Genomic DNA, 15,013 nt, shown 5'->3' on the forward strand with positions numbered 1-15,013 from the left:
CAACTTACAGTGATAAGCCATTTTCATATGTTTATACAGTATATTTTATAATTATTATGTATAGGTATTATAATCTATCATATTCTGACATTTCACGCTCGTTTTCTGCAATCAGTTTCGAGTTACCTCTTAAAGAATAGCTATACTGAGCAAGCATCAATGATTCAAGCGCTTAATTTTTGTTTACAACCGTATTAAGTAAGTATATTCTCGAAGTAAGCGGATAAGAAAACCACGTACTGTATAAATGTACCTTGTTTATAGTTGGGGGATTGAGCATGAATATGTAAACGTACAAATAGAGAAAACTATATACCTACTTCTGTCGAATAAATAACAAAGTTGCGTAACAAAGTACAATACGGTAACAAAATCACAATGGTAATGTAATTCGTAAACATTTTGTTTTCATATCAAGTTTAGTTACATACTATACAAATAAAATAATGGACCAAACCCAAATAAACCCGAGTGAAATATTCAGAATTATATTAACAATTTGTTTTTTATTACTTTTACAAATTATTAATATTCCTAATAACATTCATTTCTGTGGGATCAATACCGTGTATAACAATGTCATCAACATCTGACCTACTACCTTCATATTCATTTTAAATACATCTATAATGATTGGATATCTGATAAACTTAAAAAGAACCACTGCATCGTGTCTTTATATTATATATAGCTGACAGTAGTTATAATTATTTTAGTCTCATTATAGAGGAAAACTTTACCAAATAAACTTTACCATTACAAGCAAACATTACACCTTTAAAGACGTATCACTTTGTGTGTTACCCAAGTCAGATATTAATTTTAAGTGTTAATGATGGTGTAACTTTTCCAATAAATAAATAAATTACAATTTCCAATAAATAAAAAAATTACATAGCGGAGGTATAATTACCGTCTTTACCATAAAGCACATGGGGCACGTGCCCAGGGCCCCCATCTTGAGAGGGCCCCAAGAACCAACAATTTCCTTCACACGTTTGTGCTCACGTTGATGTATGTATTCGAAACTGATATATTTGTAAGCAATAGCTAAAATATTTATCAAAAAAGGCTATAAAATAGCCATAAGATTGTATAACCAATCAGATTCTTAAGAATTTACGAAAATTACCGCAACAAATTATTGGTACATGGTAGTAAATATCCACCAAAAGGGTCCCAAATTCATGGGTGCCCAAGGGCCCCAGAATAGTATATATATATTCTTCGCAATCAAAATAGTTAATTTACTTAATTTTTTTTTTTATTATAATCGTAAATAGGTATAGAAAAATGAAATAAAATTTACTAAAGCCAGTTCTATTATCTCACGCTATTTGTTTGAACGATACGGAAATGATGAGTTATAAAATGTAATTTAAACCTTATGACGTATTTGAAGAATGACATAATTATGGCAAGTTCTTTTCTCAGTAGAAATCGAAAGAGTAATTGCAAGAAAGGCAAAATTTGTCATTGAAAACTTAATATTTATCAGCGACGAATTTTTATTAACACAGCTGAGCTAGTTAGTAAGAATAAACTCTGAACTCACTGCAAAACACGGTCCTGATGATATATACCTACAACTATATACATAGACTATTTACATAAAGAATACGCGCACTGAGAGTCAAGATGGCCCAGTGGTTAGAACGGGTGCATCTTAACCGATGATTTCGGGTTCAAGCCCAGGCTGAATTTTCATGTGCTTAATTTGTGTTTATAATTAATCTCGTGCTCGGCGGTGAAGGAAAACATCGCGAGGAAACCTGCACGTGTCTAATTTCAATGAAATTCTGCCACATGTGGATTCCACCAACCCGCATTTGAGCAGCGTGGTGGAATATGCTCCAAGCCTTCTCCTCAAAGGTAGAGGAGGCCTTAGCCCAGCACTGTAAGTCGTTTTTCAACATTTCACGTGTTAGATACGCTTGAGCCCTGACATAATACCAATGCTGTTCAGTAATCGATTGAGACTTTTCCTTTTTTTAATTACTTTATTAATTATTTTAATATCGTCTTTATTAAATTCCTAGCACAGCCTATTTTTTCAGACTGTTAAAAAATATCTTAGTATATAAATGTGGTATGTATCATTTTATAAAATGATATAACATGACAGATTGTACCGATATAATTAATTATATTTTAATCTTGGCAAGAGAAAGAGAATGATAATCAGAATATCAGCCATTTTTCACACATTTCTTATTCGCGTTTCTCATTATTCACATTCAATAAATCTATTAAAATAAGTGTTCTATACACTCATACCTATTATTTTTGTAGAAAGATGACGTAAATAAGAAAAAAAAATTGATAATATAATTTATAAGGATAATTAATTGACGTTAATTGTAGTGTAAGTCTTAATATAATGGTTTTAATCTTTAAAAAAAACCAGAGAAACAAAAAATTTAAATTATTATCCAATAAAGATCTCTTCATAGGTATGTACTGAATAATTGAATAGGTAATTCATGCGTGACTTCATTTATTAGCATTACGACATTAAATTTTATTAAACCCCTTACGTAGGAATAACTTTACTATAGAAAAAGATTATTGTGTATCAATAAAATGCCTCTTTATTTTGTGACATGATGTATTTAAAAACATTTTTAATTGTATATTGTATTGTATTACACAACATAAATCTGTACTTGGCTTAAAAAGTTCCAACGGTTATTATTTTGTACATAGTTTTGTACAGAGAAAATAGGAAAATATGCGCACACGTGAAAGATTGTCATGTCCTGTGTGTGAAACAATAACAAATGCATTTATTTATATTTAAGATTTTATGTATCTGATGAAAATCCATTTGTTACATGTCCGATTCTCGGCATTTAATAAAGAAAGCACAAAGGATCAACGAAATCAAAAAAAAATACAATCCAGTTTAGTTAAAGGTAATAAAATAGTTTTCACGTAATTTACGCACAAAGATGACAAAATATTTAAGTCCTGTTTTAAACACTCGAGGAAGTGGAAATTTTGTTATAATTGTTATAGTCAATGTCACATTCCACATTGTAATATTAGATACTCCTGTTCTACTTAATACATCAATATTTTGACTGACCTACAAATTTTGCTTATTTAAAGTAAAAACCTTGACCTCTGACCATTTTCTGTACTAAAATGATAAATTAAAAAAAAAACCTTTTTATTTTATATCTTTATATGACCAGTTTTTTATTTACACATTTTTCAGTGTTAATAGTTGTGCCCAAAGCATATCTTTTTATGACTAAGGATTAAGCTGATTGTCGTAACGTGTGCTTGCTTGTTATGGAGTTAGACTTCCATTTGCCATGGCTCTTACCATAATTCTATGTATATCGGTTATTTCTGTAAAGTAGTTATTTATTCATCGGTTTTACTGTTAGGAGCTAAAATTCATAGCAATAAGAGGACAGCTCAAACGAGTTAATTCAGGGTTTTAAAAAATAAAATAAAAACAGTAACTAAAATAAAAGAATAATATATATTTTATTTTGAAAACATCTATGTATGTTCAATAAAATGATAATATTATATAAAATGTAAATAATCATTACGTATCTACATAACTGATATAAAGACAGTATGAACCAATAAAGTATGATTATATAAAATACATTTCCAAGTACTGCAATCAATTGCACATTTTATCTTTTCAGTTACTGCGAATAAGGGATTAATTTTTTCGACAACCACATAGCGCATTAGTTTGAACCAATCTCATCGGTTTCTTTTCCAATTTTTTTAATGTTTCTTTTATAGAAGTCTGTTGGCGTGACAGTGTATTGGCTTCTTCTTTCAAATTTTGGATTATCATATTTAATGGAACTAAAGTTTTATAAACCGAGTTAAGTGTTTCTTGTAATAAATCTTTTTCTACAGCGTTTTCGATTGATTTTTCATTTATTTTTTGTTCATAATTATCCTCCATCCGCGAAGTCTTAACTAGAAAAAAAAAAAAAAAATTAACTGAATATATTAATATGAGCAATTTAAAATAAATAAAAAGAACTACCTTCATTCGTGGCTTTTTTTATTACCAATGCCAAATCAATATCCAAGTCAATCGGTATTTTAATTTCATCACCGTTTGCCCTGATCATAGATTTAATAATGTTAATCTTATCCCCTTTATTTAAATGAGTTGAAGTATCAACAGTCTGAATTATTAATTTATCATTGTCAACAGAATACCGAAAACCGAAGTCTATTGCTATTGAGGAATACGTAGTTGTACCAAAATCTTCCTGACATGGTTTTGCTTTATTGTCTTGTTTCCTATTGTCTGATTGATTAAGTTTTAAGTAATTTTTTTGCAAATGCTCTAAATTCGTTAAATTTATAGTTTTAGTGTAATTTTCATTATCACTAATTGTGACACGGGAATCAGGCCTGTTGTTAATACATTCATTTACGTTCAAAATTTTCGACCAAGATTTAACTTTAATTGGGAGTGATTCATCTTCAAGTGGTACTACATTTTTATGGATTATTGAGTTTTCACTTTTATAGCTTCCATCAACATTTTTATTTAAATCGTGAATATTTCTATTTGATTTAAATGCGTTGGTTACCGATTCGGACGAATATAAATGTTTAATATTTTCGGCACTATCCATTCTGTCTACATGAGTAGAACGAAGAATATTTCCACCTTGTTCATCTCTAATTAATATTAAGCTCGTTTGTTTTCTGATTGAATTAACTTCTGACGCTTGCCTAAGAATTTCTGTAGAAGATATCGATATAGATTCGATACGACTATCTATTATTGCATCATTTGATATTAAATGAGTATCTGTTATATTTTTGTCGACAAGTTCTTTAACGTAGCCCTTCTCTAGTTTTGAAGTAGGCATTAAATTTTCCTTTTCACCAGTATTTTTGTCAGATGAAAATACAGTTTGGTATACATCGGGAATATCATTATTCAGATTTTGATAAATTTCATTTATTTTATCACGATCAAAAGAATTATCTGTATTCTTGTTTGTCTCCAAATTATCTTTACCTATATCCTCACTTGTTATAAGAGTATTTTTTAATTCATTTAAGTTAGGAACATCTATAGATACTCTTAGCGAGGTCTCTTGAGTTTTCTGTGAATATTGCGATTCTTTTGCTTTAACGACATAATTATTTACAATGCTGCTCGTATGTAAATTATCTCTATGCTTACTTTTTAAAAGTGCTGCTTTAATTTCAGCTGCAATAGTAATATCTTCAAGTTTTTTTGTGAAGGACTCTTGTTTTACCGAATCCTTTAATTCTTTTGATTCAATAATAAGATAATTTGCACTATTATCAAATTCTACATTTTGCATTTCTTTGCTGTCTATTACTTTTATTTTGCTTATGTCAGTATTTTCTTCAAGTTTTTTCTTAAGTGATCCTTTGGAGTCGTTAATTGAATTATGTTGCTCAATAGCTTCTGTTTCTGGACCAGTAATGTGATTTGTATTAGTATATAGATCTGTATTCTGAAATTCTTTGCTTTTGAACGAGGGCTCTATTAATTTGCCCATATCTGCAATTTCCTTATGTACTTTTACAAGCGTGTCTATGGATTCGCTAAAAGAATACAAAAGATCGTTTGTTTTAGTTACTGGATCAGCTGTAGTGACGGAGTTTGTTTTTTGTATGGTTGTATTTTTTAGAGATGATTTAATATCATCTAAATCAACAGTTCCTTCACTTTTGTGTTTGTTCGTCTCTTTGTGTTTCTCTATAAAAACATCTTGCTCTATTGCTTCTTTTTCTTGAATTTCAGTATTGGGTGTACTCTTGTTATATGCATCTTTTGGAAATTCCGTTGTCTTTTTTATATTCAATAGGTCTTGAGAGTGTGTATTTAAAACTGTATTTACATCAGCATTTATATCAAACAAATTTGGCTTAGAATTTTTTATATTTTGAATCGATTCAACATATTTAGCATTTTCCTGTACACTTTCAATAAATAATTTTGATTCTCCGACATTATTATTAATGAAGCTTTTAGATTCTATTATAACAGTAGGTGATTCTGATGGATCTCGTTTTAATAAATAATGATTGCCCTTTTCATAATCGATGTCAGCGTCTTTTATCGTACAAACCTTTGCAGTTAAGTTTTCTTCTTTCTTTTTAGTTTTTTCTTTTTTTGGTGGCATAAAGAATATTTCAGAAAATTCATTATTAGATATTCGTGCTTTATTTTCACTGGATAGTCTACTTTTTAATTTCATATCATGATTTTCCTTAGGTACTCGAAAGTCATTGCTCGAAGAGGAGGTTGGATACGTTATAAGTGAATGTGCATCAGGTTCTCCATTATCCTCTAGTTGTGGTATGCCAATGTTTTTATTTTTCTCTTTCATTTTTATTTTTACCCCACTATCAGTATATAAGCTTGTTTTTTCGGGGCTAAGGACTTTTTTGTCGTTATTTTTGTACTTTAGGCTTGTCGATGAAAGCTTTAACGCTGGTTTGTAAGAATATTTATCTTCATTGAACGGTGGATCTAAACAACCTCCTATACAAAAGAGTATATGAAATTTATTTATTTATTCAAATATAATAAAAATAATTCAATAATATTTACCCGGTTTACATATTCCCATGAAGGCTTTTAACTGCTTTTCTGTTCTTTCAGTGGAAGGAATGCCAGGGAAGTTTTTTTTTAATACATTTTTTTCAGAAATGGTATTAGTATCTACAATTCTGCATGTGCTCTTTACTATGGCTACGTCATTAGTGGCACTTGGTAGATAGGAAGATTTATCATCATTATCATTTTGTATTCTAAGACATCCCCCTATCAATAACATAATGCTTAATAGAAACACAATAAACATAAGGCACGACGACTAAATAATCTTATATTGCACTTACCAGGTTTAAAGAAGTGAAAAAAGTTCTTATGAGATTTCTTTTGAAAATTTTTACTCGTATCAGGTTCTACGAATAGGTCAAATGACATTATGGTCTGGTCACTGCTGACAAGTCGTACTTTTTTACCATTGTTTGCAAATAACTTAGGAGCTGAAACGATGCCATATCGTTCACCTTTTTCTTCCTTATTTCGTATTCTTATCTTAATATTTATCGGGTCAGTTAAATTATAATCAGCATTATTAACTAATCGTGCGTCATCATATTGAGGTACGGCTATAACTTCAAATGGTAAAATTGGCGTGCTTTTCATTGGCTGATCAAAAACGCTTTCTTGAGTCATTCTTAAATGAATACAAATAATTTGTGTGATATCAATTGCATAATCATAAAGTCTCTGTAAAAGTCAAAATATATGTTGTCACTTGTACAGTTAATACAATATTCACCACAAATAACTACTAATATGAATGTAAGACTACCACGACCATCTTTTTATTCTTTGTGACGAGACATCGTGTTTCTAGAAAGATACTTTACTTTTGTATCTTTTTCTTAATTATTTTATGTTGCATGATAAGTTGATATTATTATTTGGGTTTTAATAAAAATCGACAAGACCATGCGGTTTATCTTTATTTCACCTTAATAAAACATTTATCACAAAAAAATAAAAACCCTATAATCAAACTATTTCTTTAACCAAACTACATAGTCGTAGAATCAGATTAAGCAGATAATTACAAAGCATAATTTCAAACATAATGATAAAATACAAATATTATTTTAAGTATTATTTTTAATAGTATATATTTATTCATTAAACACGACCGAATAAACAACACGATTCGACTTTAAACAATTTTTGATGTCGCACCCCTTTGAAACAATATTATTATCAAAAGTCGATCTATTTTGCAATAATGTATAAAAATTTAAGGATACACATTTATTAATAATATCGTTTAATAATATTTTTAAGGGAAGAATTTCCCTTTCCATATTTTGAACAAAATTTGCGACACGAACTTCTGGCAATATCCTAGCATTTGTCATTAAAGATTTATTGCTAAACAAATTTAAATAATTGACCTCAAAATTAATATTATTTTTAATCTGATTTTGGTGACAGCTCCTATAATTAAAATAATCGTCTAAATTATGTAATCGATCATTAAAAAGAGATGCTGTATTTTTAGAGACGATATAATTATCTCCGATCGTATTATAAACTGGTGTCCTTAATATTTTTTTCTTGATTTCATTTTTTTGAGTTGCAACATCACCGATATCTGATGAATCAAGATGTTTTATTTTGTTGGTTAAAAATTGGTTGGCATTGCAACTCTTATTATCAGTTGTTTTAATTCGTTCGACTGGGTTAATAAATTCAGGTGATTTGAAATCATGACTAAGCACTGTAAAAAAAAAAAGAAAAAATAGTAGTGAAAGAATATAAAAAAAAGTAATTTATTGGCAGGCCATTCTCGTACCTTCATAGTTAATGTCTTGCTTTGATGTTTTTAAATTTCCGTGAGTTAATAAAGTTACGGCGGATTTCAAAACTTTTAATGACTTAAATGGGTAATTGCTGTTACATAAATAGAAATGTATATCATCTTTTTGTTTCAATTTAGGATTTAGCACCATACCAAACTTTGTCTTATTAGCATCCAAACATTCATTTGGTTTGCTTAAGATTGAATATTCACTTGTAGGTCTCAATTTTATATTTGTTAAAGATGAAGATGATATTATATCAACACAAGAATGATAAACTTTTGTACTATTTTTCGGATAGTTTTGTTTCATTATTATTATTTTATAAACTATCGGTATTGTAAATTCGATTTTATCTCTTACATCCTTCCATTCTAATTTTTCAATATTTTCAACACACGATGTTATAGGAACGATTTCTAAATTATATCGGGATTCACATTTAACAATACTTTTTATAAATGGTGTAAATTTAATATTAATATAAGCGGAGTCCATTTCTATACTAAACTGAAAAATAAAGTAAAAAAAAAATACAAATTTGCCTATCATTGAGATCGATCAGAAAAAAGGCAATGTTCAAAACGGATTTTACCTGTTTGTTGAATTTATTGGATTGAAATTATTAGTTATCAAATAGATACTTCTTATTTCATTATCACAATAATTTAGAAGCTATTGAATCTTTTATAAGTCACAATTTAATAATTTAGTTAACTAATAATTTTGACATCTATTGCATATTTAATCCAACATCTCTTGACAGGAATGTATTACGTCAATATTTAACTTTATCGTTGAAAAAAAATACAGAAAAACTTTTTTGTACGTTATCCAATGACAAATTTATAAATGTTTAGATAAGGGGTTGGTGGATTGGACGTTGGTCTCTTGGATCAAAATAATAATAGTAAATAAATAAAGCCGTTATTTAGTTTCAATAATGATATACAGTATATTAAGTACTCACTGCTATGCTGCCTTGGTTTTTTTTTAAATCAATTTACCAGTTATTTTTGTGTCAATCTATGGCACATAAAAAAAAATCACTACAATTTTTCTTTGTTAAATCTTCACCGTATTTGTTCTCATGTGTATATCTTCTGTCTGTGTCTAAAAAAAACCTTTTTTTTTACCATCGTTTTCAATGTGCACGTTTTAATCACTAATTACGTTGTTCTAAGACATTTAATTCTCGATGACATTACGAAAAAAAAACATGCACAAACATGTATTTTTTTTAACTTCAGTATATTTTCATAATACTTCTCTTTTCTATTTTCCCTGTCTTTCAAATGTAGTCTTCATTTTCATTTGCTTTATCTGCTTTTCTAATCACTTGTACCATTAAATCTTTTTGCAGAAATTTCTACATTCGCGTGCGGTTGCGGAAACGAATGCACCTCGTAAAATCTAGTTTAAATTAAGATCACAAGTAATAAATATTAATTCCAAAATTACAAACATAAATAAATTTGAAGAAATGCACGACATGTTCTACTTTCTGTCAATCTAATGTGACTATTTTTCAAAATGTATTAGTACGCTTCATAAGCTTAACATATTTCTACAAATAATTATTAAATTAGGTACCGACGCTATGTACTATATATATACATAATATGTATATTATGCTACGCCCGAAATCTTTCCGGTCGTGACGGATTTGCCGTACGATCAGTTTATGCTTTTGTGTTTGCTTAAACGCTATAGTTCTGCACAGTCTTGAGATTAGTTGTCACGGCTGAAGAAAACTACAATTCAAGTGAATATCCCTTTTTATTTCCACAATTCTCACTACTATACATTACTTACATACATCACCATAATTTATTAAAACTTTATACAATATACGATATGCCAAAAATTATTATTGCTCCTCATTTAGGAATAGCAGGAGAGCGTTTTTGATATATAAGTACTTTAAGGAAAAATTTTAACAATTTTGCACTTACTTATACACAAATAATAAAAAGTACGTCTACCACAGAACTACTGGAATTACTAATATATTAATTTTCACATCACGCATGTACAAGCTTTTTTAATATCTAATATCTAGACTTACATAGTTGTTAGTTGTAGACTAGACATTGCATAATACTTTACGGTACGTAACGTAACGTAGCGTAACAATATAGGTAACTTTTTCAAAGATTTTATCCAATATGCTACATTAAAAAAAGGTTGTTTTCTCTGGAATTTGTTGGCATTTGTAATAATTAATTATAATACAATTGTAGTCTAAGGTTAATATTCAAAAATTTTGAAAATAGCACGCACGTTTAAGCAAATGAAAATTATCTGTAGTATTGTCATATATCAGTAAAATGTACGTGCGTATTCTTGAAATACAGGCTCGTAATCTATATTTAATATAAAAGGCTGAAAAGTTTATTTGAACGCACTTTTCTCAGAATTTAACGATTTGGTAAAATCCTTTCGCGTTAGATAGTCCATTTATTGAGATAGGTTATGGAAATTTATTTAGTTATATATAAGGCTAAAGTTTGTTTATTTCTAATCTCATGATTTACCTGTAAACTTATCAATATGAAAAAATATTTTTCCTTTAGATAGTTCATTTATTGATAAGAGTTATAGACTATAAACATTATGCTACCGAGCACACGCAAGCAAGCAATTAGTAATTAATTACTAATTAACTATTATTTAAAATGTGACAATATTAACAGATAATAATCATTTCTTACACAACATGTTTTATACATAATTTAGAAGCTATTTTGCACTTTATTAATAAATGCTAAGACATACATTTACACCTTATTAATATTAAAGTTGTTTTTTTTATTATTTACAAACTCCTCTAGATATATTGTGAACATTGTGAGACTCGTTATTGTATTACTAAGAAAGTATTTAAAACCTTAACTACATTTAAAATTCTTTAGATAAAATATAGAAATAGAAGGCAAAAAAATGTTAGTATTAATTTTAATATTATAAATATCCTTAAAAATAAATTACAAAATAATACTAAAATTACCTTAAATTATTTTCATTATTTATTGAATACATTATATAACTATGTCTATATATACACCTACTGTTATGTTTCTGACTAGAAAACCCTTTTTGGTCATTTATTTATTATAAACTACGACTAGATGCATGAGATCAATTTGAAAGCCAATTCCTTTTACTTAAATAACTACAATTACATAATCTTAATAGAGGATATTATTTTAAGTAAAAAACCAGTAAAAATGTAAAAAGTGATCATTTTGTTGTATATTAAACTTCATGTATGATTATTTATTGCTTGATTTATAAGTAAATAACGCAGCACCGTCATTTATGAATGATTGATACAAAAAATACTTTTGGACAAGGCTAACGGTCCATTAGACTCGTGAGCAGTAGAAATAAATCGCAATATCGTATTAATCGATGTTGAATTATATTTTTCCATTTTTACTGTTAAAAATCCTTTGTAAGGATTATGTTTATGTTTATATTAATTAATCCATATAAATTAATTTCTATTTTTATTTTTGAAGTATATATTATTATTTGTTTTTGTTATTTTAATATGAAACTGTATATTACCAATCCTGTATCTACCTATTTTTTTTAGGTTATCTATTGGATTTTTATTTTTTATTAAAATTTTAGATTAAGTTTTATTTAAGACAACAAGTTGGTACAATTAGAAATTTGATATTTCTTTATTAGTTTTACTTTAAAATAATAACGTTATCATTATTTAAATGTGTTGAAATAAAAAAAAAACTCTGTAAAAAAATTTCTTCTGTTCTGTTCTGCAAGAAAATTCTGCAAGAAAATTTATAAGGTTTTTATTATTATGTTCGTATAATAATATATTCATAAAGACCTCAAATATTAAAAAAAAGGAAAAACCCGATTCGATTTGTTATTTAATGAATCATAACCGAAACAGCCAAATATATTATTTATTATAATCAAATTATATAAGGTAGTTAAATATAAACCTACTTATATTAAATGCTATTCAAATCTATACAAATGTACAAATAGTCTATAAATTAAATTAGCAATGTATTGCATACATGTCCCACCTATCGTGCGCTATGCAACCTTACTCGTACGAACCTATGCCTACTCGAATTTGTAACTTCCATCGTGCTCTGTTTTGCTAAACGCAAATTACCTAATCCCTTACGTAATTCATTTACCTATGTATATTACTGACGATAATCAAGTTATTTTGTACTATGACAGAGTAATCATTTTTTTTCTTGGACACGAACAATCAAAGGCTATGAATTTATAAGAATTGTATAGTAAATCATATTCTTTAAAAGTACAAAATTTTATAAACCTTTTTACTTAATCGGTTATTCGAACTTCAAAATCTCTGATTTAAACAGTTACTATGTATTAAACAACTAAGGAAATGTTATACTTAAATAACGGCAATACTTTAGTTTTAAAAATATCTCAATAAAGAGAACATAGGCTTAAATTTTTTATATTGTACTTATTTACCTACTAAAAGGAGAGATCAAATCATTTACAAAACTTGTCTTTGAAAAGTGTTCTGGCACGCCATTTACTTATCTTGCCTTTCGTTTAGAGAAAGTGAATTACGTATGAGTTGCCTTACATCTAATCATCAAATTGTCAATTCGATGCTACAAATTAAAAACAAAAATGAGAGCAGTCAAGTAAGATAAAGAAAACATCGTGGAAATATCGAGACGAAATCAATTTTTAATCTATTAATATAGTATTGGTAATAAAATATTTTTTTATAATGGGTAGAAATTAATTTATTTTTAATAAATTATGTATGTAGGTATTCATAATATTCATGTAATTGATAAAACAGTATAAATACTACATGTACTGTTAAAAAGTATATCATATACATACATATATGCAGACCTTGAACTTATCTACCTACTTTTAAATAGATTAAAATTCTCGTCTCGGTATTTCTTTTTATGTGGTTATAGTTTATACCTACTTTTACCCAAAACCGTGATTATTAATAATGAGTCAACGATACAAAACGGATATGTATAATAATAAAAGGGTTTCTTGGACGGTGGATCGTATAAAACAAGGGAGTCAATTCTAATAATGTACAATTATTATACGTGCGCAATTCTATTCCAGCTTCGACTATTCCTCACAAATAATAACCTCAGCTTAATCGTAACTGTGGAATATTTTTTTATTATTTATATCGGCTACGATACGATCCCGACAATATTCCAATCCAACTTTGACCGAACCGAAACTGTCAATTTGTTTGTAAAATTGTGGCTCAAGTCGTGTTTATAGAAGGTTGTATATTTATTAACGTAATAGGTACTCCTTGTAATTTCTGTCCGGCATTTCTTAAGTGAGTTAGTGGCAGTGTATTTGTTAAGCTGTTCTAAAATGTATCTCGCATTGTTATTATATATACTTACTATATTGTTACTCTTGAAATAAATAAAATAAAACTCTACGAATAAGAATAATTCATGTACAAAATCTTTAAAGGTCCTGTCTCTTGACTTTCCATCCATTCTTGTGTCGATTGTCTTGGTGTGACAAAGTCAAGGTATAATTACCTTTAGAATATAGTTCGCTTTATGTATCTAAGTTGTAACTTATTTCGGAATACCTTGTACGTAATTTTTTAAAATAATTCAGAATATCAACCACAAAGTAAGAAGCGTACCAAACTTGAGGAATGAAAAGCCACAAGTATTTTCAATAAATCACTAACTATTGATCGATATGAGTGACCGTAATTTTGCGTGTTCATTTTTCATTAATATAAACACCCGAGAAACAAAATTTACACCAAGTGGTTTGTTCTTGTTAAACTTCTTAAAATATCAAAGTAATGTTATGTATCTGTATTTAATTTTATGGATGCTAATGAATTATAAATGGATGATAAGTAATCAATTAATATATAATATTACATAAAAACTGCGTGCTTAACAAATATCGGAGAAAATATAAAATAATCAAATCAAATCAATCAAAAAGGAAAAGAAAATAAATTGCATTGCATGGGATATTACTAAATTGTTTTAAAATCAAAATATCAAGAGCATCCCTTATTACTGTACTACTGTACTTTGATCGTATTGAGATATTAAAATTATTTGAATTAGTGAAAATAACTTCGTTTTTTTTTTAATATATAACAAAGTAGTTTTGGGCTTTTTGGGTTGCATATGATCATTTAATAATCTCAATATTATTATTTTTATGTCATCTCAAAAAAATGTTTAATATCGAGACATTTTATGCAATTATATGTAAATTTGAAATTAATACGGTCAAATTAACGTGTTTTTAATTAATTAAATAAAACAATAATATAAAAGTAACATCGAAATAACATTTGAAATAAAACACACTTTCCCTTACTATAAATACCTCCTATCGCTCAATAATCTATCTTTTGAAAATAAAACATTCGTAAACGACTATCTATCGATGTAGACATCACTAAATGGCCAAAATTATCAAATAAAAATCTAAAACACCAACGCTTAAGTTAAAAAAAACTCAATCAAATATGGCGGACATGTGACATTTCAATAATATAGGTATAAAAAACAATACAAGTTCATTAGCTAGGGAAAATATAATAATAATATTTTTTTTACGTAAT

At 27.9% G+C, this 15,013-nt stretch overlaps 1 protein-coding gene across 1 annotated transcript; it reads right to left on the reverse strand.

The window, feature by feature from the left end:
* Positions 1–3,685: 3,685 nt before the first annotated feature.
* Positions 3,686–7,234, reverse strand: LOC125066428. Its single transcript, XM_047674498.1, has 4 exons — positions 6,883–7,234; positions 6,593–6,805; positions 4,025–6,523; positions 3,686–3,954 (listed from the first exon to the last, which is right to left on the reverse strand). The coding sequence occupies exons 1-4, from the start codon at positions 7,223–7,225 to the stop codon at positions 3,686–3,688; spliced, it is 3,324 nt and encodes a 1,107-aa protein (XP_047530454.1). The 5' UTR covers positions 7,226–7,234.
* Positions 7,235–15,013: the final 7,779 nt, after the last annotated feature.

Source organism: Vanessa atalanta, chromosome 9, assembly GCF_905147765.1.
Source record: "Vanessa atalanta chromosome 9, ilVanAtal1.2, whole genome shotgun sequence".
NCBI classification, from domain to species: Eukaryota; Metazoa; Arthropoda; class Insecta; order Lepidoptera; family Nymphalidae; genus Vanessa; species Vanessa atalanta.

Bases quoted from the DNA above. Each gene is read 5' to 3' on its own strand.
- LOC125066428 (XM_047674498.1), bottom strand. From the start codon at position 7,225: ATGACTCAAGAAAGCGTTTTTGATCAGCCAATGAAAAGCACGCCAATT. The intron at 6,524-6,592 runs GTAAATATTATT...TCTTTTGTATAG, and splicing joins CATGGGAATATGTAAACCGG to GAGGTTGTTTAGATCCACCG. The intron at 3,955-4,024 runs GTAGTTCTTTTT...TTTTTTTTCTAG, and splicing joins AAAAAAAGCCACGAATGAAG to TTAAGACTTCGCGGATGGAG.